The sequence below is a fragment of the Podarcis liolepis genome (genome assembly GCF_965112155.1).
Source record: "Podarcis liolepis genome assembly, chromosome: 1".
Classification (NCBI taxonomy): domain Eukaryota; kingdom Metazoa; phylum Chordata; class Lepidosauria; order Squamata; family Lacertidae; genus Podarcis; species Podarcis liolepis.
In genome coordinates this window covers 42894177-42920511 of record NC_139554.1, presented here as the reverse complement: position 1 = coordinate 42920511, position 26335 = coordinate 42894177, and the positions used below count along the sequence as shown (strand labels likewise).

General features: G+C 41.2%; 1 protein-coding gene across 9 annotated transcripts in view; it reads left to right on the top strand.

The window, feature by feature from the left end:
* The first annotated feature begins 123 nt into the window (after positions 1–123).
* The window catches only part of RMDN3 (regulator of microtubule dynamics 3), a 34801-nt gene continuing 8589 nt past the window's right edge, over positions 124–26335 (top strand). For 2 of the 9 annotated variants that reach the window (XM_083508939.1, XM_083508940.1), the window contains exons 1-11: positions 125–260; positions 1850–2052; positions 2808–3003; positions 4050–4196; positions 8361–8625; positions 10199–10301; positions 11484–11544; positions 19455–19530; positions 20769–20846; positions 23745–23843; positions 24585–24638. In XM_083508939.1, coding sequence (XP_083365065.1) covers positions 229–260; positions 1850–2052; positions 2808–3003; positions 4050–4196; positions 8361–8625; positions 10199–10301; positions 11484–11544; positions 19455–19530; positions 20769–20846; positions 23745–23843; positions 24585–24638 — 1314 coding nt within the window. In that variant the 5' untranslated portion in view covers positions 125–228. The other 7 variants (XM_083508942.1, XM_083508943.1, XM_083508941.1 and 4 more) reach the window with 5 other exon arrangements.

The window sequence follows — 26335 nt, the reverse complement described above, 5'->3', positions numbered from 1 at the left end:
GGAGGCAGTTATGCTCCTGGAAACACTTGCGCTCCGCTCCTGCTTGTAGGCTTCTCACGGGCGCCTGGTTGGCCACCGTGAGAACGGGACGCCTGCTTTGCCCGGCCGCTGGTCTGATCCGGCACGGCTTCTCTCTACGTTTAGAGGCGTGACCTCCTTTCTCTCCGTCAATTCTCCGCGCCAACTTTTCACCGTCGGAGGGATGAGCCGTACCCCAACGTCATTTCTATGCGCCGGCGAGAGGACTGGCCTGCGGCGGGGTAAGGGGGGAACGCGGGGAACGAGGAGGGCGGCGGACGGTGGCCGCACGAGGACATATCCAGCGAGAAGCGCAGCGGTAATTTAAATAGCTGGAGAAGAAGCGCTTTGAAGTTTTCACTCGGCCTCCTCCAGCGGCTCGCGCGCAGCAACCGTCGCCTTGCGGCTTTCCTAACTCTTTGGGCGCGCGCGCGGCCTCCTTTTCGAGTAGGGAAAGGGGCGCTTGCCTGTTGAAGCATCAGTTCCCGGGCACATAGAACTACACACAGGCAGAGGGAGTGGGGGAGACTGAAAGAGGGACGGTGTAAGTTCCATACGTGCCTACTCTGGAGTAAACCCCACTGAGTTCAGTTGGCCTTACTCCCATGTAAGTGAGTGCAGGATTGCACCCTCCATCTCAATGCAGCCCAAGAGATCCGCTGTGGCGCAACGCAATTCTCTGCGGTGCCACAAATCTCTCTTTCTCTCTCTCAAAGCGTTTTGCTGCAAACAGACCAATAATGTGGCTCTTCGGAATTTAGAACTCGGCCTTCTCTGCGCATGCGCCTGGAGCGGCGGGAGATGCTGGGGCAACGCGCCTCCTGTCGCCCATGGGTGGGGGTCGGGGTGCGGGTGGGGAAGGGGCGTGTGCCTCAGTTCTGCGGCTCACCACTTCCCGCTATCTCTGAGCACACCCAGTGGGTGGCGACCCCTACATGCTCCTTCTTTCAGTAACGTTTGTGGTTTAAGAACCTACCTCAGTGTCATCGCGGGGTCAGAGGCTTGGCCCAATTATCAAATCGCCTGAGCTGGGTAGACAAGAGTTTAAAACCTGTTTGGTGGTTTTGGACCCCTAAGGCTCAGCATTTCTTATCTCGAAACACATCATGTAGATGGTGCTGACAAACCGTATTAAGGGGAAACTGGTATATTTACATGTAAGTGGGTTTAGATTTCTGTGTATTTGTGTATGTATTTATGCATGTATGTGAGAGAGACAGCTAAATTGGGAAAGAGTGACCTGGGAAGAAGATTATGTGGCTTCAGTTCTTTGAAATTGCTACTAATGCGGACGGTGTCCTGTTTTGAAATGGGAGTGTTTTTGGCAAGGTTGCTAGGTTATCACTTGTGTCCTCCCTGTTACCTGTTGAGCTCCTGGATTGAACTGTATCCGGGTATTATCTGAGTCAAATGTGTATAGCTTCAACTACAGAACTTTATCATGTGGAATGAAATCTCACTGAATGACCTTTGGTATTTGATTATATTTCAGTGTAAAATTCTGTTTCTCCTAAGCATTAATTTGCCATTGAGGTCACCAAATCAGGATTTCCCTCCTATATAGATAGAACATCAGAGTATTTATTTTTACATATTCTGAGAAGTAGGTTGCTGTCTATCTCTTGTATCGAAGAACTGACGGTTATGTTGCTGCACCCTCTTTGTTTTTGTTTTATTTAAAAAATGCTTAGCTTGTAAATATTTTAGACTTATTTTATTTTGAAATATTGTTAAGCACATAACACTTACCATGTGTTATAATACAGCACTTTCTCCTTCATGTTGTGTCTATTTCATAAATACAAATTATGGCCTGCTTGAATTGTTTCAGATGCATCATGTCCAAAATGGTGGTCTTCCGTGTGGGACTTGGTGTGGTCCTGGGAGCAGCTGCAGGAATAGGTCTCTTCTACTACTTCTACAAACAAAAGAGAAAAAAGCCCCAGCAAAGATCCAAATCACCAAACGTACAGAGTCAACATAATGCTCTGGACCCTAAAGAACACACACAAATTCTACAGCCTTATAATCAGGGTACAAAGATGGTTTCCATTTTTTAAATTATCTTTTGTACTTTGATTTTTTCTAAGACTAGAGTTACTCAAACTGGTAAGAGGTTGTGAGGTTAATTTATCACCATTAAACTTGGAATTCACATGCCTAGTATTACTCTTATTTGCTTAATTTCAGTGAAAGTATGCTCTGAGATGAATGGGTAGATTAGTTGAGAATTCTGTTTGTATCTGATAAGTTATAATTACTTTAAAAATAAAGACACAACTCTTCTGAACTTGCCAAATGGGAATATATTAAAAGATTTAATTTTTCTGTAAATTAACAAATTACAATTAGACGTTAAGTTGTAAATGCTTAATGTGTACAAGTCTGCATATGCACAAGGCTCTTTCTGCAGACTGGAAAAGCAGTTATATTAGTGTAGATTATATACTCTTGTACTTTTTATCTGCAAAATGTTGATGGCTAGCATGTTTGCATCGCTGTATCAATGATATGTGCAATGCTATGGGAATTGACTGCATTTTCCCCCAGAGCAGGTTTTTATCTCTTTTTCCTGGGAAGTCTCTGGGTTCTCCATTCTGGGAGAAGCTTCCTTCTACCAAGTCAGACTTTTGATCCATCTAGCTTAGTATTGTCCATCTGACTAGCTGTGGCTTTCGCCAGGGTTACTGGCAGGGGACATTCTCTTTCAAACCTGGAGATGCCAGGGATTGAACCGGGAGTTTCTCCATGCCTAGTTGTGTTGTAGCTGCTTCATTTTCTTTCTCTAGTTCCACGGATGAGACAAGCACCAGTGGAAGGTGGTGACAGCATCCCATATACAGCTCATCTAACACAAGAAGAACAGGCTGAAGTGCTGAACCGTCTGGACTTTGTGCTCAAAAGCCTTATAGAACTGCGACATGAAGTGGAAGAGTTGCGGAATAGCCTGCAGGGTTTAGCAGGAGAGATCGTTGGAGAAGTCAGGTTAGTATAAAGCTATTTCCTTCAGATTCCAGGTTGCTGAAAATTACATGAACCATGTTTTGGGTGAAATTGTTATTGTGCTTTCCTTTTTTTAAACTGTCACTGCTATTTGTAAAACAGTAATTCTTCCAGAGTAATTTCACTGATATTCAGCAAAAAGCTATGGATATGCTAGAGGCACATGCCCTTACAAGGATATTTAATTTCAACATGTTCCTCTCTTTTTTTCTTCAGCTATCTACAAAGCATCAACCTTTATCACACTAACCAGTATTTAAAATTTGAACCATTTGATTTTGTATCTGTTGTCAAATGTCATTTGTAACAGGTTGTCAGCCCCAAAAATTGATACTGGAGCAGAACACTGGTATAAAGCAGTTTATCAAGCAGTTCAGAATTGAATCCAAAACTAAGAAAAGTGTTGATGTTTGTATTGTGGGAAGAGTAACTTCTGGAATAACTCCACTGGAAGGTTTTGGATGAAGCCTTTTGAATGATTCATGTTAATATTGACAGCTGTAGAAAAGAAGCATCAATGAAAGAGCATCTGACCTAGGCTTCAGTCCTATACACACCTTGGGGGAAGTTTCATTGAACTTGATGGGACTTTTTCCTGACACATGCATAGGATTGCACTGCTATGCTTCTTAGTGGATAAACATTTATTTTTTCCTGGAAGTTCCTCTTAGTATAGTATAGTTGGCTAGATGATTTCCCCCTAACAGATATCCCAGACTCTGTAGACTTCACAGCCCTATCTAATCTATAAAGTTGAATGCACTTTTGTCAGTTTCCCTTCTTAGTTATAATTGGTGATATAGCGAAATTACTGTGTAAACATTTGTATATGTCTGTTATATTCTATGACACAATAGTTGAATAAGGTCTGATTTTGTAGGACTAATCTGAATTATACTGAGCAGACTAGAATAATTATTTTGGTGGTTTGTGGGTGCATTAGAGAAGGAAAAGGGAAACAAACAATTAATGGGAAACAAACAATTAAACAGCGTAAGTGTCTCTTGTGTTAATATCTCCCCTTGCAGAACCCAACTAGAAGAAAGCCAGAAGGTTATTCGGCGGAGGCGTACTGTATATCCCAGAGAAAGGAGTGATTCCACAGGTTCCAGCTCTATATATTTCACAGCCAGCTCTGGAGCTGCCTACACTACTGATGGTGAAAGTGAGGGAGGGTAAGTGAGTTCAAAGCAAAAATTAGTTTAAAGGGATTAACTTGTGGCAGCAGTTGGTTTTATAAGAGAACTGACCAGCAAAATATCTATTCTGCGCTTAGAATTAAGCCTCATCAGGGAAAGTTCAAGGAGAAGTAAACTGTTGTTAAATTTCTATGTACTTTTTTCTTTAGAGAGCCTTGCTGTTCGCTTAGGGCAGCCTTCAAGGTGACAAACAATTTGGAAGGGCTTGTTTCATGCCTAGTTGTGAAATTTGGCATTTCTGAACTATATGGAAAGAGTTTGGAGCTAGACCTCAGTTCAAAAGCTTTTAAGCAGAGATTGCGTGATGCATCCCTTCAGATAGACCAGGCATGTCCAAAGTCCATTTCGGGGGCCTAATCTGGCTCCGCTGCTCAGTTTAATCTGGCTCCTGTGGTAGTTTATTTCCTGGGGTAAACAACTTTGGGGTAAAATTGTAAAAAAGCTCAACAACTTCAATCCTAAAAGCTCAACAACTTTGGTCGGCCCTCACGCATGTTCACTTCATCAAATCTGGCCCTCTTTGAAAAAGGTTTGGGTACCCCTGAGATAGACAGATCAACTGTAGCAATTTCTACAATAGCACTACAGGGGAATCACTGCTTCCATGGGGGTTCCATTCTTGGCTGCCAGACATGTAAGTGTGACATGCCCAAGTCCATTCCACTCCACCCCATTCCGCCCCACCCCCTCTGGGTGCCCAAAACAGTGTGCCTGTCAGCGACCACACATTTACTGATCTTGCACGAGTGTGGAGGTGCCTGTATTTTATAAGATTTCCCTTACGTTCCTTTTTAACTATCTTGTTAAAAGTATTTTGAAAAAGAGAGAGCTAGAATGACCTTTGCTTTCTAAAAATTATTTATTAATTTAAAAATTATATCCCGCTTTTCATCATCAGAACATAAAACAAACTCTAAAAGAGTGCAAAGGCATCCGAAAGTCAATACGAGCAGTTCTTATCTAACTTTGTGTAGGAGGGATGCCCGTTAAATGAGATTCCACAGCTGTCTTGGAAGGAAGGTTCAGAAATAATGCCATATTTGTCCTTGTGGCTTAAACCGATTTCATGACCTTGCATAGATTTCTAGAATGTGTTGTACTTGGGAAAGAATTTGGGGAGAGATGTGGAAAAGTCTGACCATGAGTCTGTAATTTATCTGCTGAGTGGACAATATAAGCAAACAACTATGAAGCTTGTACACTTTCTATCTGCTGTTGTCTTATTAGGGAGATTCAGAATATTAAGTTTGTTTTGTGCTTTTATTATTTAGGTGTTACTATAATTTTCTTCACCGTGTATTTCTATGGCATTTCATTCAAGATTTGTTCCAAGGCAAAAAGTTTTCTGAAGGAGCATGTTGTAAAAAGGAGTTGTGATCTGATAGGAACATTTGGCATTTTGAGTTTATGTGATATATAGTTTAGTTGGGTCCAAAATAAAGTTCTACTGATTTTACCTTGTGTAAATTTAAACTTCAGTTTGATAATAGTTGGATGACTAGATACAAATTAACAGATCTAATCATATTGATAAATGAAAACCACAACCATTTCTTTCCCCGTGGCTTGTATTTGATTTGGGATATTAATCCTTTGGTAGTGGCGATTGAGGAGAAATAACTCTTGCTAAGCTAATAAGCTGCTGAATGGTCTTAGCCTGAGAGCATTTATTTATCTGCTTTATTTATATCTCACCTTTTCCCCAAGGAACTCCAGTGTGGTACATGGTTCTCTCATCCCCACCCACCCTATTTTTTGTCCTCAAAATGACTCATAGAATCATAGAATCATAGAGTTGGAAGAGACCACAAGGGCCATCGAGTCCAACCCCCTGCCAAGCAGGGGTTCTGTGAGGTTCGTTAGATTGAGAGAGAGTCACCCAGGGATTGCCATCTTTTATTTCTTTATGGACAATATTACTATGCTTCCTCATAACCAAAGTTATGGATGACATACCTAAACATCATTAAAATACAATAAAAGCAATATAAATAAAATCACAATAAAACACATCACACTTTAGAGACTGCAATAAAAGGTGGCGAATGTAGGCCTTAAAACTTTTAACAAACCAGAGCCTCAAAATCCTTTAAAGCCCTAAAAAGGTCACCTAAAAAGCATTGGAGAAAAAAAGTCTTTTCCTGATGCCAAAAGGAATACAAAGTACAAATAGTTGGTGGCAGGTGAGCCGGGGTGGAGAGGGAATTCCACAACTGGAGTACTATCACTGAGGAGGCCCACTCTGTAGCCACAAAACAGAGTACTTAGCGCTGGCGCTCTGCGAAGGGCCGTTGGTGACCTCTTGACTGAGTGGAATTTGAACCTGGGTTGCTAGTCCTAGTCAAACATGCTAACCACTGTACTCTGGACCCATACAATTGCACACGGAGTTTGGTCCTTTGAAAAAGGAGGTAAAACACACACATCCTGCATATACTCCAGAGCTTTTTACTGAGTGACTTTGCACACACATACTTATCTCTAAGTGATTGCAACATCAAGTTACATGATTATGTGAAATAGCAGGTATAAGCAGGGTTTTCATACAGCTTGATACCACTTCAGATACTTCCTGTATTTTAAGTACAGTGGTGCCCCGCAAGACGAATGCCTCGCAAGACGAAAAACTCGCTAGACGAAAGGGTTTTGCGGTTTTTGAGCTGCTTCGCAAGACGAATTTCCCTATGGGCTTGCTTCGCAAGACGAAAACGTCTTGCGTTTTTTGCAAGTTTGTTTCCTTTTTCTTAACACCCTTAATACAGTTGCGACTTGACTTCGAGGAGCAACTCATAGAACGCGGTGTGGTAGCCTTTTTTGAGGTTTTTGGCGATTTTTGAAGCTTTTCCCAAACTTTTCCGACACCGTGCTTCGCAAGACGAAAAATTCGCTAGACGAAAAAACTCGCGGAACGAATTAATTTTGTCTTGCGAGGCACCACTGTAGTAATATAAAATCATACGAAGGTTCTGGTCTGAGTACTGCAAATAATTGAATGTTTGGAGTGACATATTATGTCCCACATCAGAGGTAGCACTCCAAAAATGTATTGGGAAACTGTGTAAGCAAAGTAAATAAAGGTGTAGTGGGTAACTCAGCTGCAGGAGTGGGAATAATTCTTAGAAGTGCACTGAAGAATGCGTGGAGGGATGATGTAGGAAGATGTAGAAATAAGCTAACACTTACTAACTAAAGCACAGTATGTTGGCATCACTGCCATGACTTATTGATAGAAGATTGTCAAGTAATTATCATTCTGTAGGATGTAGATTCACAGTTCTTGACAGTGTTGTGAAATACATTGCAAGATCAGCATGGTTTTTGGTTGTATAGTTCTACTTTTATTCTAGTTTACTACTTATTAAAAATTCCTTAAAATGTTATTTTTAGAAAATGCAGTATTTTTCCGATGGAGCTGGGACAGATAGTGCATTGTATCTAAGTTTTAGTTGACCTGTTGAAATAATGGCCCTACATTAATCCTATCTATTAATTTCAATGGGTCTACTCTGAGTAGGACTAGCATTGGCTACAACCCACTCAGTTGGGAATTAGACTGATGGCCTATGCATGTGTGCTGTGGTTTGTGGGTCAGGAATTTTGGCTTTGTTTTTCAGTTCCAGACTTTGAGGCCGTTAGCCCTGTTGTATTGTATTGTATTGTATGTTGTATCTGCTTCTGATACTAAAAGCTGTTGCATAGCAGGAAGTTTAGGATTTGGCCCCCTATATTAGCATTCTGTTCATAGAGTTGGATCCAAATTTCCCTGAATAGAAGGGCTCCTTCAGTCCACTTCTGATCCAGAAGAGGTATCTCATTAGTGGAAGGGCAGAAGAGGATATTTATTTATAGCCCCGCCAACACTGTTCTGGAGAGTCTCCCCATCCTCTTGAGCAGATCTTTGAAGGTTGGGAGGGGTTGCAGAAGGAAAAACCAGCAAAAGTTAGCCTCTTCCCTCTTTTCTACTAGTGGAAGTGTGATGAACGGAACTCCCTTAGGGAGAAGCTTCTGCCGCTAACAAAGTTCAGGCACAAACTTCTATTTCTTAGGATGTGAAATCTATTGACTTTAAAAGCTTTGATTATAAAATTTAGGTTATGTCGTGTTGATGTAATGACAGATTTTCTGCAATTTGTCTTAAAGCTATACTACAGCCAACGCAGAGTCTGATTATGACCGCGAGTCTGATAAAGAGAGTGAGGAAGGAGAAGATGAAAGAAGTTGTGAGACTGTGAGAACGGCAAGGAGGGATTCCTTAGACCTTGTCAATGAGGATGAAACACTGACTTTGGACCCTGCTACAGATGAAGCACTTGGTCAGTTGCTCCAGCAAGCAGATCGCTTGCACAGTGGGAGCGAACAGGAGAAGAGAGAAGGATTCCAACAGCTGCTTAACAATAAACTAGTGGTAAAGTTCACTCTAGCAATTTCCCAGAAAAACTTGAGCTGAGCTAACCAGCAGGGAGAGCAGAACAGGATGTTGTGCAAGGTCTTGTCTATACCACAATCCTAAATGAGACCAGGCATCTAAAATGCAGCATTGCTTATGCTGCCATTAGAAAATTAAAACCCTCAAAGCCTGTGGGACTTGGCCTCTTCTTAAAAGTATTAAATTATGTTTTGTTTATTGCGTATTGAAACATACAGTAACTCAATCCCCTAATGTGTTTAAAAGTGGAACTGCAGCATCTCTGAAGTTGATAGCAAAGCTCTCCTCAGACTTATTACAGTGATGATTTAGGCATAATTGTTTCATGAAATGTAGATACAAACTTGCTTTATATATACATGTCAACAAGTCAGATGGTCAGCTGTTTGCAACATGTTTGGGAATCAAATCAAGCTTACCAGTACCCAAACTTTTCCCATCTTCATTTGCAGTCATTTTTCAGTCTGTTCTTCTAATGTGTCTCTTACATTTTTTGTGTTGCTAATGCTATCTCAAGTCTTCTACTCCCGCTCCAAGGGTGCCCTACCCAACTGCTGCAACCTACTTGCTATGCATGAAGTTGGATCTGCAGTATTATCTAAGAACTGTTTGTTCTGCCTTAATACTCGCCCAGTTATTGAGAAATCGCCTCATATTCTCTCCCTGTCCCAACCCCATGGTAAAATTAGGTTTATGAGCCTGGAACTTATAGCCATGTCAGTAGTTATATATCTGCTTTATATATCATTGTACCAAATTACGGTAATTGGCTCTGTAGTGGCCAACTTGATTTTATGAAGTCTTACACAGGTCTCTAGTTCCCAGTTCTGTCCCCACAAGGGGGAGCACTGTCCAGCCATGCATAATGTGCACATGGCTGGTGTATTCCATCTAGTGGTCATGGCTGTGGTACATATGCTATATGCTGCTTAAGCTTGGCACCTTTGTCTGCTTGCAAAGTAGGCCCAGTGTGACACCAGCAGAGGAACAGTTTATTTGCAGGAGCAGGGACTTGTTCTAGGAAGGTTTCTATTTGACATAAGTGTTTGACTGTCTGACCTGCATCCTATAGTTACTTTATTAAAATCTCAAGAACGAGAAGCATATTACACTTTACTAATTCAGGCAAGTGAAGAGATTTAAATGAATTATTGAGTTGGTTTTGCTCGTCTAGAGCATTATTCCACTGCTTGTCAAATTGTTCACAAGCTACGTTTAAAACAAAACAAAACACCTGCAATATGTTATACTTCGAAATCCCATTTTCTTTTAAGCCAACAGGTGAACTAATAAATAAAAAAATTGTCCAGTAGCACCTTAGAGTTCACCTAAGTATGTTCTGGGTATAAGCTTTCGTGTGCATGCACACTTCTTCAGATACCAGGCTGCATGCACGCGAAAGCTTATACCCAGAACATACTTAGTTGGTCTTTAAGTTGCTACTGGACAATTTTTTTATTTATTTTGACTGCGTCAAACCAACATGGCTACCTACCTGAATCTAGAATCAGGTGAACTAATCAATGTGAACTAACATTTGTTTTATCTACAGTATGGTGACAAGCAGGATTTCCTTTGGCGCCTGGCCCGAGGTTATAGTGATATGTATGAAATCACGGAGGATGCAGATGAGAAATTATCTTACGCGTCTGATGGTAAGAAGGCACTTTGAGATAAGGGTGGGTGCATTTTACCAGTGAGTTGTATTGGGCATTTATTTACCTGCCTGCCTTGGAAAAATGTGGGTTACACACACACGTTTGTTTGTTCCATTTATATCTCACCTTTCCTCCCAGAAGCCCAAGGTGGTATACATTGATTCTCTGCCTCTCCCCATTTTGTCCTCATAATAACCCTATGAGGTAGGTCACCAGTGAGTTTCATGGCAGAGCAAGGCTTTGAATCCTGATCTCCCAGGTCTTAGTCCAACCACTGCACTACACTGGTTCTCAATTTAAAATTACAGCCCCCCGCCCCGGTGGATTATTCTTACTCCTAAAATGAAATCATGTGTTAAAGAATCTTGTAAACAGAATTGTACTCGGAGAACTGCTTGGCAGGTGCTGCAATTGCTTTTGCTGTTTTTTATCATGCAATGCAAGACTTTCATAGCATGAATGGTACAATAAGTCTGAATAGCTGCATCTATATTGGATGCTTGCGCTAGCCCACACTTTTGATTCACATCACTGCTACAAACTGCTTTACTCCTCCTCAAATTCCTGAGCTTATGTTTGTCTCAAAATTGTCCACTTTCCTTTACCTCCTTTGTTGCTGCCTCCTGGTCAGACAGCAACCACCTACTTCTCTTTCTGATAGGGCAAAAGTAGGCTGTTTGTGATGTTGGAACTCTAAGGCTGCAGTTCTACAGTCTGCACCCTGAGAACACATTGTTATGGGAGTTGGGAAGCTGGCAGATTCAAAGCTATAGTTTCCCATCTGAATATGGTACATCATATGTAACATGTCTCTCTTAAAAGTGTAGTTAAATTCTTGCTCATTCCTGCCTTGTCTCTCCCTTTGTGACAGCTCCACAAATATTAGGGGTGAAGCTTGATCTCAGGCAGCAACCTTAATCTGGTTTTCTGGGTTGGGAGGCATGTGAGCCAAAAACCTATGGGTTCTATTTCCAAGAGTGTCAGATGGTGAGGTGCAGCTCTTCAGCTGTCATAATGTGCCATCCTTGCAGTAGGCTGCTGTTTTCTGAAGAATATCTGCTTACTGAATGTGTGAAACTTCTTTGTACGCTGTTAATCTCCAGTTTCAAAGTATTTGAAGGGTTAAGTGTTTAAAATGCGGCACACAAATAAGTTTATTTTTGTTGGTTTTCGTTGCAGGAAAGGATGAGGCAGAAACAGCTTTGCAGATGGGAGATCAAAGTGCTGAGTGTCACCAGTGGTATGTAATTACTTCCTTTGTGAAGAAAAGGCAAAAAGAGGAGAATTGTTTTATATATTGGCCTTCTATATGTTGTCACTTTAGACATAAACTTTTCAGAAGTATAGTCCACATACAGAGCTGTTGTCTTCTTAAATGTACAGATTTGATTTATCCTTCTTCCACAATTACTTATTCATTTGGCAGAAGAGTTTGAGTTTATGGACAGAGCTGTTTACAATTAATCAAAATATGTTTTCCCCATTTGCTCTTGTCAGCTAATGACAAACTGGCTCAGAACAATTCTCCCAGAGGATTTTTTTTTTTTTTGGCTGTTAGAATAATAAGTATGTTTTGACTCTGAGAATATGATTCGTATCAGTGTCTTATGAGCCCTCATCTAGTAATTTACTGCTTTCCCCCAGAGTCTAGGCATATATCTTGGACAGTTCTGTTGCTTCGAGAAAACAAATGACTCCTCTTTTGCCGGCTCCTAATCTCTTTCTTCTGCAAGTCTGCAGTTCAGCTGCAATACAGCTGTGATTTTAAAATCCCAAGAACAACACTACTTACTGTAAAATTATGATATAGATACCACTTGCTGCTGCTAATAAGCCATTGTTACAGGTAAAACAGCAATGACTTCAGAGGAGTCCCATAAATGTCAATATTTTTTCTGTTAAGTGCAGTAGTAGCCATCAGGGGTGGTGCAGGTGAGGCAGCGTTGCTCACCTGGCATCCCAATGCTTGCATCTCTGCTGGTTACTGAAAGAGGGAGGGACATGACAACAGGGAGTTCAACATGGGCGCCCAGTTAGGAGTATTGGATTGCCTCTGCCTCTGTGGCTCCACCACAGTCTCCACTGCTTTGTCCCTCTTGGTAATTGGCAGTGATGTGTGGGGTGGGGAAGCCAGATGAGCAACACCACGCTGGCCACTGCTGCTTAAGTGTCATGGGCTTAAGTGCCAGGTGGGCTGCTTATAAAGCATCGTTCGTGTTGAACCTTTTATATACTGTGCCTGTAAAACTCACATATAATGTTTAACCTGCTAGAAAACTGAGGTGGTAATTAAGGTGAGCTTAATACTGTGGTTATCAACCCCTTATACTCTGGCGATTTGAGAGTGTGAAGTATGAAGAACTGCTATAGCTTTCATGTGTGCCCAGTGCTTTTTGTCTTAAAAAAAATGTTTAGGGGTACTCTCATTTTCCTACTCATATTGAAACAATGCCCCTCAATGAGGCCAAACTTAGATTCACAAAATGTTTAGAGATATGCATACCCCTGCGTCTCCCCAGAAAAAAAGCATTCCGCCTTTCTGCTGAGTGGTGTATTATTCAACTTTCCAAAAGGCAAGAACAGAATTAAGTGTTTGAAGACCCACTGCTATCGGATAGCCTTTCAAGGGTTCTAAAACAAAAATACTGAATTCTTGCACACAGTGGTCTAAATTTGGTGTCTCATGGGAATGTGAGAAGGGTTTCATTGCATTATCCTTTCTACCAAGCAGTAAAAGGGAGCCTCTTGTTGGAATTCCCATCTGCTGCTAGAGGGAAGAGACTAAAGTTCTGTATCTGCCAGCAGTAAGAGGTGAGCTTCAGAGTCATTAGGTATTGTTTCTGGAAATATAATGTTTTGCTGGTGCGATGTAATACATGAGAAAACATGGGTGGCTGACCCAGCCTTGTTTTTAATAGGATGTCCCAAGCTTATCCCATGACTTCCAAAACTACCGTATTTTTCGCTCTATAACACGCACCCGACCATAACACGCACGTAGTTTTTAGAGGAGGAAAATCCGTAGGCATGCCACCCGTAGGCACTTCCTTCATAACACGCACAGACATTTCCCCTTACTTTCTAGGAGGAAAAAAAGTGAGTGTTATGGTGCAAAAAATACGGTAGTTGTAACATTTAATCGCATGGTAGAGGGAGAAAAATAAGCACCCCTGTCAAAAACTAGGGCAACTCCGTGTGCTGTAAAGCGTGCGGTCTAATGTGCTCCGGCACCAATATGTGAATTCCCGAAGGCCTAGCAAAATAAAAACAACTGAAAATCCCCCATTGCTTCAGCATGTCTGTGGCCTCTGCATTCCTTAAAAACATACTCTGTGAATTAAGGATCAGGAGGAGGAGTTGCTTGTTTGCTTTGGCATTTGTTTGCATTTGCTGTTGAAAGAAATGTTGGAAGTACAACAAGAGCAGGAGGGGATTTCAGAGTGGTCTCTGGAGAGGAAACAGTGCAGGTGCAGCATTATCAGTCCTTTATGCAGTTAGAGTAGTTCTGAAAATATTTACAGACATCCTAAGAAGTCAACGTTTGTTATTTGCCTTTCGAGACTGAACATAGAGAGTCAATTGCAAGATGTGTGAGGCAGGCCTCCAGACCTAAATGGAATTCTGGCACATGAGTTGCCTCTGTTTTTTAAAGGGGTGTACAGAAAAACTGCAGCTCTCAAATGTCCCTGAGGTGGTGGTTGTTTTTTTATGAACAAACTGTGTTCACGAAACATGGGCTTTTGAAACTTCATGTGCCCATTCTTCCTGATGTGAATTCTATGTACGTTGTTTTGGGATAACCCAAAAGGTCCATAAGACATGCTGAGATAAATTGCCATGTTTAGATTTAGAGCTACATAATTTGGAGTTGTTCCAGGTTGTCTCTATTAACAAAAGTTCATCGGTAGGTAGATGCTGACTTTCTCCACTTACAAGTACAGTGGACCCTCAAATTATGTACCGCTCTGGATACGTAACTTTCGGGTTTCGCCGTGCGCACATGTGCAGAAGCGGTGCCTCCAGTTGCGGACTTTGTGGGTTAAGTACGGACCCCCAGAACGAATTTAATTCATATCCGGAGGGTCCACTGTACAGTGATTGGTGGGTGACATGTAGCAAGTACTTTCATGGGGTGCACTGCACCCAGGTTTGTGGCTGTTGCTGAGGAAGCAGGTGTTCAAAAGCATCCTGAAAGTAACTTGGCCTTTAGATGGCTATTAGGAAGAGGGAGATTTGCAGAGTAGCCACTGAAACTCTCTAGAGCTGTTGGTCACGATGGAATATAGGGGAGAAAAGGAACCGTACCTAAGGAATTTCTTTGCATCAAGTGGAGCCTGTGCTCCTTTATAGGTTGTTGGACCAGTGCCCATCAGTCCCAGGCAGCATGGCTATTGGTCAGGGAATCTGAGATCTGTAGTCTAACATTATTTGGAGAGCCACAGCTCCTTCCGCATCCATCAACTAGGCTGCTTTTGATTCTGGTAACAGTAGATGCTTTACTAAGCAGCAGTGCTTAAACAGTTGAATTCTATGAATTACCTTACCCAAGTTTCATAATGTGTGTTTTTTTATTGGTGGAAGCTGTCTCCTTCATTCAGTGCTGCTATGTTATAATACAAACCGTGCTGCCCAATAAAACAACCAGTTTGGTAAACTTCTAGGAATTTTTTTTAAAAAAATGAGTCACAGCAACCTCTAGTCCAGATGTCAAAGCAGTCACTGAGATTTCTTACATCTATTTCCCTTTTTGTTCACTGTTTTGAAAATGTGGTTATTCAGAAGGGAAAATAGGGCCGTATCCATATCAGCAGCCGTATTGCTCTGGTTTCTGACTCTGGATAGTAATCAATTTTAGCAGACCCTTAGTATGGTCTGTGAATGACTGATCTTCCTGTGCAATAAATCTCTTAGTCTTGAAGGTGTCACAAGACTCCTTTTTTGGAGGAGGGGGAAGAACTAGCTGGCTGAATGAATTCAAACTTCGTAAATTTTCATTAAGTGAAACTTATCCTGACGTTTCTCTTTGTATGGACAAGATTTTCGAGGAAAGTGTTTTCCTTGTATCCAGCAGATTTCCCTTCAGGAAACAGTTCATTTAAAAGTCAGCTTGAATTATTTCCTTCACTGATTGACCTTGTGGCAGGAATGAAATAGCAAGCCTGTTTTTTTTATAGCTAATGGGAAAGCTGGTGTGCAATAAAAGATACAGTTGGGAGGAGGGGAAATGCAGTATTTTTTTTCTTGCTTCAGAATTTAAACCATTAGTATTTTGTGGAGTACTTCTCTATGTTAGAGCAGTTAAATAATATAAAAAACTCCAGTAAAGGTTTGCAACCCCAAGGATGGAGAAAAAACAAAACTCCAGTATGTGTGGTGTGATCCTTGACATAAAGTTACACCCATTGTCCCTAGATATCCACCTTCCTTTCCTGCATGCCAGATGGCAGCTTCAAAGGATGGTCAGGAGTGAAAGAAGTAATCCCCGCCCCCAGTGCCACTGCCCCTATCAAATTAGGTACCCTCCACGGCTGCTTTAAAAGAAGAATAACCATGTTGGGAGAGCTGATCTTGGCACTATTCATGTTCTCATTCCCCCTATATGAGCATCTTAGGGAAGATTCAGGCAGCTGGAAGCCATCTACTATCGCAAAGCTTTCCAAACTTTTCAAGTTGGTGACACACTTTTTGGATATGCTTCATTTCATGACACAGCAATTCAGTTTTGCATCACTTCACGACACAGTAATTCAGTTTTACTAGGAAGCTGGAGGTTAAACTAACCCTTTGCAGCCCCAAGAAGAGTGTTCATGCGACACACCTACACACTGCAGCCGACACACACTAGTGTGTCATGATGCGCAGTTTGGAAAGCTCTGTACTATTGGTTTAGAAGCTTGCTGGTGCTCCTGTAACTGCATCTTGAGAACAGCATGTTCCCTTGCAACCATGTACATGATGACACACACACATGCATCACTCTAAACTGCATTCAAATTCCTACCTGACCGTAAAACTCACAGGGTTAAATGTGGGCTCCTGATCTATTAGGCTAGCACATCTCTTTAGTTGTGAAGGTAAAAATGAGGTTGAGCAGAGAGGAGAGGAGAGCCATGTATGCCTCTCTGAGCTCCTTAGAGGAAGGGATGGATGAACTATAGTAAAAGAAAAACCTGTTTTACCCCATATGGCTCTCTCTGTGTGTGAGAGAGATAAAACTGGACTTCATTGCACAAGGGAGGCTAGGGACAATTTCATACAGCAAGTATTTAAGTAGTACTGCATAGCTTAAGAGGTATGCAATAGATTCAGCAGATGGTGGGTGACAAATTGTTCAGTTTGTTGCTGAAAACTAAAAGTTTGAGATCTTTCTCAAACTTGGGGTCCCTTTGCTATATGAAATATGGATGGGAGGGTGAGATCTTTCTGGTTTCTTCCTTTTTATATAGTGAAGTTTTCTCCAGGGAGATCTTGGAGCACTATAGAAGTCCCATTGCGACTTGTTTGCTAAGCACTTTGAGGACAAAATCACACATTATCTTGGCCTGCAGCCTACAATTTCAGCAGTTCAGCTGAAATGTAAGGGTGTAAGGTTTCACAAACCATAGTTTATTAAACAAAGAATTGGTGTTGGGGCTACACAATATTTTCTCCCGTCCCCGCACACACCAGCTTTGGTATGAAGATCCAATTTTATTTTGTAGAAGAGGACCCTGTTATGTCTGAAGCAGAAAAATGATCACAAACCAGGATCTCTGTACAAAATCTGAAGCATGAGGTAAGGGTTGAGGAGGGAGCGTGCAGGTCTGATGCTTGTTCCCAGCTTTGTAAGATTTACAAAGCCTAGGATGTTCTATCTGAGCCACATTTATGCGTACAGGAACTGCATAGTCCTTTTAATATGGATTAGGTGACTTTCTATTGCTGCAGCTGTTCTTCCAGCCTCCCACCTACTGAGTAAAGGAAAGAAGAAAAGCGCTAATGTAAATTAGCAGGGGTTGTTAGCCACTTTGTAAAGCCTGTTTACCAAAAAAGGTGGGATATAAATCTCCCCACCTCCGCCAAGGCATATACCGGTAATTGTACTGCAGGGTGTGAGGTAGACGTTTCAGATCTCTCTGCAGTCCTAGGTGGCTGGTTCTGTTTTTTCAGCTGGCCAAGGTTCATGGGAATCTGCTTAGTTTTGAGTTATATGGCAATGCTCCAAGATCTGAACCATCAACATCTGCCGTCTTTGAGCTGTAGGATACCAGCAGGTGAGACTTGAGACAAAACTCCCCAGTTTGTTTTCCAAGGAGAGAAGCTGCATCAGAACTGGTGGGAGAATTATGCTGTATTGAGTTCGTCAACCCTATGTGGGCCGATGCATTTCCTTCTCCCTGACATTCCTCACTGTTGCTATGCAGAATGTGAATTTCTGCACAGTTTGACACTTCTTGAAGGCCTGGCTCAGCTTAGTATGTTAACCAGGAAAGGTGGAAGGAAAAAGAGATGACAGTCACTACTTGATCCTGTGTATGTTTACTATGTTCTTTCAGCTCATACTAGACTCCCCAAAAGTTATTGTTAATGGCAGGCTTTTGTTAAGCTGTTCAAATTCTTCTTGCTACCCCCAGTGATAGAAACTGAAAGTAAATATGACAGGATTTACAAGCAGTTATTGGGAAGCGTTTCCTAGTGCCTTGCTTCAGGGCAAGCGTGGAGGTAATTAACTGTGTTTATTTGAAGATCTACGAGTTCACATGGGGGTTATATGGCTTTCTCTTGTTTAAACAACCTTGTAAAACTGTATTTTAAAGATCTCACAAACTTTTAGTAGTGTTGCAGTAACTTTCATTAGATCATCCTAATGTTTTATGGAGTTGCTGAGCAGCCTGAATTAGAATCTGATATGAACCATTGAACTTTCAGACCTGTAACTTTCAGCAGCCCTTCATTGTGGGGTTGTTCATTGATAACATGCCACGTTGCAGCTAGGTGCATGCAAAAATGGCAGAAAGCTAATACTCGGTGTCAAAGCCTCTGGTATTTTCTTCACTTTATGTCCCCACGAGCGCAACATCCATTTTTCCTTTGTCTCACCCACCCGCCCTGCCCCATAGTCTCTACTTTGGCTTCTCCCCACAGTCTGTTTCCCACTGAGGTGATCCCTCTGTTTAACAATATGCATTGGTCCGTGGCTCTTCCAAGAACAGAAGACTGAACTTGTGAACTTCTGCGTTACTTAAGAATTTGTAGCTTTTAAAAAATAAGTTCATGTTCACAGCTGTCCTTTCATATTAAATATTTTAGAAAAGGTTTTCTTGTATTTAACTTGCATTTTGTTAAATTTTGTTCACTATTTCCCCCCAGCTGATTCCCTAAAGAAGAATCATACTCAAAACATGTAGGGATGGTTATACCCCATTTGGCATTTTTAAAAGACAGGATTATTATATTTCATTTGGCATTTTCTTAGACATTCTGCTTCCTAGGTATAGAAGTAATACTTGAATAATATGGCTTCCCACCTTTTCTTTGATTGGTAGGCAGCCTCTTTTCATGCATCAACTACTCCTAGACATCCTTTTATAAGCTCAAATGAAATAGCCTGGATCTGAATGTGTTGGTTGGCTTGCCTGCTTGAACAAAATGCTGGATTGGGTCCCAATTTCTACGGACATGATCAGATTGGTTTCTGTTTGATTTATGTTAACCAAGCTTATTGTGATTCTAGAGAGTCTAGAAAAAAACCTTCTCCTGCACAAGCTACTTTCCATGTATCAAAGGCTGGCATCAAAATCCCACTTAGCAAGTGGTATAGATGGTGTTTGTCAGGTGGAGTTCAACTTGGCCAAAGATAAGTTTGGATATGAGCCCTCTGAGAACAACCTAATGCCAGGGCTGTAAAGCAGTCCTGAGAGGAGATAGTGACTCACCTGAGCCTTGGGGACCAATTCAGGGTGTGTGTAAATACCTATGAAGTGACAAGGTATAAAACTTTGTGTTTGTAAACTGTTGTTAATTACTTGCCCTCTGTTTTCTTTGTACATGGCTTCTCTGGACAACGGAGCATTTGATATTTTCCTACCCCAGAATACAACCACAACACCATGCTAAAAAAAACAGATTTTGGAGCAATACACTAATGCTCAGGCTTACTGTAATTTCCAGGTATGCTGTTTTATGTGGCCAGGCTTCAGAACACGAAAGTATACAAAAACGCATACAAGCAGGGCACACTTTTAAGGTAAGATGGCTTTTTCTCTTTTAAAAAGACATTTATCGCAATGGAGTAAAATGGGATATTGTGTTGAAAAGGTCTAAGAACATGATAGGAAGGACACCAAATATATTATAAGACTAAGCTGCAAGTAAGATTTCCAACTGATTATAACCATAGTCTGCTTAAAGCTACCCAACAAATTTATGGCTGAGGTTTATTCTGACTTTTACTTCAGCCGGTACTCTGCACCATACATTTCTGGCACCCTTTTGTCTCTCTCACCCTTTCTCATATAACACACACATGTACATGCAGTGTGGGTGCTACTCTTCCATGGTGCTGTTCTGTACTTCAGAGGACTGTGTGAAGTAAACATTCATGAAGATAGGGCCAATTAATTTAATGGGTCTCTGCTTCAGTTGAACCCTACAATTGGTTCCTCCCGTGTTTTTGTTTGTTTTGCATAATAGTCTCCAGTGCTGTGGGATCCCACAGTGGGAAAGCATCCACTATGAGTGCATGTAGGAGGATGATTTTAAAATGTGTGGTTGACATAAAAGAGGACATGCCATTTGTGCCCTTTAACAGATTTTAAGAAATGACTTAAAGAAGTTGCAGAGAGTCGTGTCTTTGGTATAGACTCTAGTACAGTGGTACCTTGGGTTACAGACGCTTCAGGTTACAAGCTCTGCAAAACCCAGAAACAGTACCTTGGGTTAAGAACTTTGCTTCAGGATGAGAACAGAAATCGCGGCACAGCGGCAGCGGGAGGCCCCATTAGCTAAAGTGGTACCTCGGGTTAAGAACAGTTTCAGGTTAAGAACGGACCTCCAGAATGAATTAAGTTCTTAACCTGAGGTACCACTGTATTAGCGAGTACAGTGGATGTTCGGGTTGTGAACGTGGTCCGTGGGGGATGCACGTTCGCAACCCGCAGCGTTCGCAACCCGCAGTGGTGCGTCTGCGCACACGTGGGTTGCGATTTGGCCTTCTGCGCATGCGCGACAGCCAAAACCTGGAAGTAACCTGTTCCAGTACTTCTGGGTTTTGGTGGGTGTGTAACCCGAAAAAACACAACCTGAAGTGGCTGTAACCCGAGGTATTACTGTACTATATTACCAGCTTTTTGATAGTTTACTGCTTTCGGTCATTGTTACATAGGAAACATGTTTTTAGTGGAATCATAGATTTATCTCAAAATGAGTGTAATCTTAAAATTGTGCTTCATGAATGAGAAATGTCTTTGCTGTACATCTCTTTAGAAACATGTAGACAAAGCAATTGCTCTGAAACCAGATGACCCTAAATCTTACTATCTCCTGGGCCGGTGGTGTTACCAGGTAAATCATTTTCTTTAATATGTATTTCTGAGGTCACAAGACATCATGCCAAATTATTTTGTCTATATTGTTGTTTGTTGTTGGCACCTGCCTGTCTCGGGAGACAATGTCCTGTTCCTCCTCTGGTCAGTCCTGTGGATGCACAACCAATCTCCAGGTGATGCGATCGTCTGCAAGAGATTCCCACCTGGAGGAGTTAATGTTGCCAGCCTTTCTGTCACATCTGCAGACACCTTTGTAACACAGAGTTGGTGTGCCAATGGGTCTGGTGCCTGAAGCGAGCTCCCCATAGAGCACATCCTTGGGGATCCTACCATCTTCCATTCTGTGGACATGACCAAGCCAGCGTAGAATAGGAAATAAAAGACATCTGTTGAATGCCTTAGGGTTTTTCTGTGTTTAACTGTCTGGATTCTTTTATGCAATTTCAGCTGCCGATAAGATCTTCACAAAAATAGTCTGCTTCATTGATTTGGTTCAGCGACTCAGTTTTATTGCATTTATTGCAGATGGATGCAATTGTAATGTTTTGTGATGCTTCAAAATTTTGTTGTGGTACAGAGTTCCTGATTTAAAATGTTGAAATCTGTCCCACAGCTCCTTTCTCCACTTCTTCCTATATTTGGCAATTGAATGTTGATGCATCACTTGTTTGAGGCAACATTAAGAATAAGCTCAATTAGATCTTTGCAGTGGGATGGAATTTGCATGGAGTGTTATGGCCTTGTGATGCGCACACTCTCTTTCTGTCCCTCTCTCAAACGTGCACACACACACAAGGCTAGTGGCTGCTAACTAATTCACTGGTCTTCAAGACATTTACACTAGAATCTAATAGTTGACCAAAATAGAGTTTCCCAGGTAATGTGGGATGGCCAGCTTAAAAGCTGCTGTTATAGAGAGCCAGCACTGTTTTAAAATGCATGAGTAGGCAACATGCACAAAACAACCACTAATGAGCAAAAAGTACTATTGGATTTGTCCCACAAGTGTCATATGGCAAGTAGTTTTAGATGGGAGTGTAATGTGTCTGACTGCAGAGATTTGTAGTGTGATCATCTGCTGCTACTGTTAATCCTGATTACTGATTTATACCTGTGTTTGCTGGGTAGTGAGTATAAGAAAGCTGTTAAGATATTTATATTGTGAGTTAGTGTCAAACTGATGCTGGCTTCTTTTTGGCAACATGCATTTGTATAAAATCTGTTCATGCTTTGTTTTATGAATATGAGGTATATTTGAAAAGTGATCCTTTTTTAATTGAACAAGTTAGAATTGTGTTGAATAATTTTGTAAAAAACCTATTGTACCTTCTATTTGAAACGTTACTATTATATGCACTAGTAGATGGCTTTAAATTATTTGCTGCCTCTATATATTGTGCATGTTCTAGATTAGCAACATTATCTTCATGATTTATTACCTGGATCTGTTTTCTTTCTTTCCTCTTCCTCTAGAGGGGAAAATGCTATTATACTGAAAGCAGTTCCAAGTTGTAAGAAACTCAAGATCCTAGGTAGTTTTAAGATCCTGATTTAGTGCTTTGTTCATTGGAGGGGGCAAGGGAAGTGGACACAAAGGGATAGTGAAAGAAAAGCATTAGTTGCAGGCAAATGCATGCTTTCACTTTCCCCATAATTTTACTCCAGTAAAAACAATCACACTTCCCTCTTTTGAACACACATGGATGTGATTAAGGATGTTTTGGAGCACTCCAGGGCTCCTGCATACAGTGTATTTGTATAATGCTTAGCATGTGTTTTTCTTCTGTTGTTCTTATCAGAAACGGTTGCAGGTATTTAAAAAACTGTATCACGTGCTTTATATTTTTCAATGGTGTAAAGAAAGGAATGAATTGAAGGCAATTCATTCACTTACTGAAAAAAACTTAACTGAGCTAAGTTTATTTAGTACAGTGACTATGAGGCATCCAAAAAAAAAAAAAAAAGATGTCCAGGTAATGGGACTGCTAGCTCGCTCTTCCACTGCTAGTAGAGTCCAACTTGGCTGCAGCTGAGATTTAGTAGTGTCGGATAACAAAACAGAATATCAACTAGAGTGTCATTACAAGCAAATGGTCATTTAAATATTGAATGGCAGTGGGGAGTAGCAACCTCTACTTCTCTAATATTTCATCTCAAAAACGAAGGAATACTGGTGGGAGGAGACACTAGATTGTTGTTGTTTAGTCATTTAGTCATGTCCGACTCTTTATGACCCCATGGACCAGAGCACGCCAGGCACTCCTGTCTTCCACTGCCTCCCGCAGTTTGGTCAAACGCATGCTGGTAGCTTCAAGAACACTTCTCATGAGGTGGCCAAAGTATTGGAGCCTCAGCTTCAGGATCTGTCCTTCCAGTGAGCACTCAGGGCTGATTTCCTTAAGAATGAATAGGTTTGATCTTCTTGCAGTCCATGGGACTCTCAAGAGTCTCCTCCAGCACCATAATTCAAAAGCATCAATTATTTGGTGATCAGCCTTCTTTATGGTCCAGCTCTCCCTTCCAAACATCACTACTAGGAAAACCATAGCTTTAACACTAGATTAATTGGTTCTTAATCCATGTAGCAATTCTTTTCTGTAGTTGCTGATGAGGGAGTAGGTGCCCTCCCTATTACTGCAGATTTTAAGTGGCATTCAACATGATTGCAACACATGGAGGCCACCGCCATCTTATTTTGATGGTAAATAATCATGTTAATACCTCTTGTCTGGTATATCCTGGTCTCTGTAGAGCACCTGCATTACATTATTATTGGAAGGACGGATGCATGCTATCCTGTTCCTCTGCCATACAAATGGAATCACTGGCAAGATAGGCATATGAACTAGGTGGTTTTGTGTTGGCTGCCAAGTTATAGTAGGAAGATTATGGTCCCCTCTTTGTTTTTATGCAGGTCTCTCACCTGGGATGGTTGGAAAGGAAAACTGCTGCTGCCTTGTATGAAGAACCCCCCACAGCCACTGTTCAGGATGCACTGCAGAATTTCTTAAAGGTACTAACAGTTGAGCAAAGCACTAATATGGCTAGTTACTAGTTGTGCACAAACCACCAACAGAAGCAGCTAAAGTTCAGCATTTTCAAGCCTATTTGAACAACAGCAAAAGAATTTTGGTTTTATAATGGTTTTAATCTTTGTACTATTTTGTAAACCTTTAGTACCTTTTGTAAAAGAAATGTGACTAATAAGTGCAATAAATAATAAACTTTTACACACATAAACACACATCTTTTCCCAGCTTCCATCCAGTCAAATGTGAGACAATATCACAGTTCAAGGACACATTTCAGCCAGGCAAAAATATCTGGAGAGTATAATTCAGGACCACTGAGAGTCAGATAGGTCTGGAAGGCTGCATGCAGACCCTAGGCCTGAAGTTCTCCACCCTTGCATTAAAGGCTAAAATAAATACTATGGGGTAAGCTTCCAAGATTTTTGTGGTCTTTTTGATGCAACAGACTAATACGACTGCTCCTCCAGATGTTTTGTTAGGTGTACAGGTCATGGATTTTGATGGACAAGGGTAACTGACTCACATGGGCTACATACAGAAGTATCTTAAAGCCCTGCTTCTTAAAATGATGTGAGCGTAGCAGAAGTTTCTCTCTAATAGGCCCCCTCCCCATTTTCATGACCCATTAGAGTGCAGACAGTTTCTGTCAGGTGAACAGTGTAGAACCTGCAGCTAAAGTCTAATCTCTCTGAATCATCTTTAATTCTTCGTATTCGTTGTAGGCCGAAGATCTGAGTGCTGGTTTTTCAAAAGTGGGAAGAATATACATTGCCAAGGTAAGTGTATGTTTGCTTGGGCCACAAAAGTTGTGTGTTTATGTACATTAGGTAAAGGTAAAGGGACCCCTGACCATTAGGTCCAGTCGTGGCCGACTCTGGGGTTGCGGTGCTCATCTCGCTTTATAGGCCGAGGGAGCCAGTGTACAGCTTCCGGGTCATGTGTCCAGCATGACTAAGCTGCTTCTGGCGAACTAGAGCAGCGCACAGAAACACCGTTTACCTTCCCGCCAGAGCGGTACCTATTTATCTATTTGCACTTTGACGTGCTTTCGAACTGCTAGGTTGGCAGGAGCTGGGACCGAGCAACAGGAGCTCACCCTGTCGTGGGGATTCGAACTCCTGACCTTCTGATCAGCAAGTCCTAGGCTCTGTGGTTTAACCCAAAGTGCCACCCACGTCCCTTACATACATTAGAAGTTCAGAATTGACTGCTTGGTTTGAACACATGAAACTGCCTAATCCAGAGTGAGACCATTATTTATTTAGAAAAACTATGCTACACCCTTCCAATGGTCTGTGTCACTCAAGATGATCATTAGGCTTTCTAGCCCCTAGTATCTATGGTTCCAACTGGGTAGTGGCTGTTGCTGTTGGGTTTTTGTATCTATATTGTAGATCGTGTTGTGATTTACGTGGAAAGCGTTCGGTTTGGTTCCACAAAGGATTTGAAATATGTTCTTGTTTGCACAAACTGAATGATTTTTTCCCCTGGAGCTACATTGTCCTGTTTCTGTGACCTCCACTTGGAGCCCATGAAAGTTTCAATGCCAAATGGCTTTTGCTACAATAGCCAGAGGAGAAGCCAAGCAAGAGTGTAGAGGGATTTGCTCCCTGTAAAATCACTCTGTTCCCCAAGTCCCAAACAACCTCATTTTATGTTGAGTAGTGTACAAGTTTTTAAGATTCTGTTCCTGGCTTGGAATATATTCGAATTTGAAGTTGCCACAAGTTTTAATTGCTTTGACAGTCTTTTGTAAAAACTGGAAGGTGGTAATAAACTTAAAAAAGAAGTCAACAAAATGCAGAAATCTTTGTGCAGGTTACTTTTTTACTTGTTTTACTACACTGTGGGCCGTTGTGTATCTCATACATGACTAGGATGTGAAATGAATATAATCTTTAGTTATAAGTACAGGACTATAAGAATTCCCCCCCCCATGGAATGTTTTCCATATATATGTCTAAGAAGCCTAGATCTAAGTTCATTTTAATTATGATTTCTTCGTCATTCTTCCATTTCAAGAAAAGTTTGCTTTTAATAAAATAGGAAAGTTACTATTCTAAATATCAGTGTTGCTTATGATACAGTTGAAATGTGAATTGGGATTCTGGTGCAATTAAACCACACCATGATGATACACATGGTCACTCTTTAGCTAAAAACATTCTTGTTTAGACAAGCCTTCTCACAGATGCTTAGAAAGTTGAGGTAATTTTAATCTGTTCTAGTATTTTAACTTTTATATGTATGGTTGTGAATTTTTCTCGATTTTACTGTTTTATCTTTTGTAAGCTGCTTTGGGGGTTTTTTTACAATCAAGTGGTATAAACATTTTATTAAACAAATAAATAATATTTTAAACACTTTTTAGTAGTTGTATTTAGACTATCCTATACCTCTTAGCAAAATAACTTACCTGAGTCACTTGAAAAAATCACTCACCCTAACATTCCATTTTAACTAAGGCTGTAAT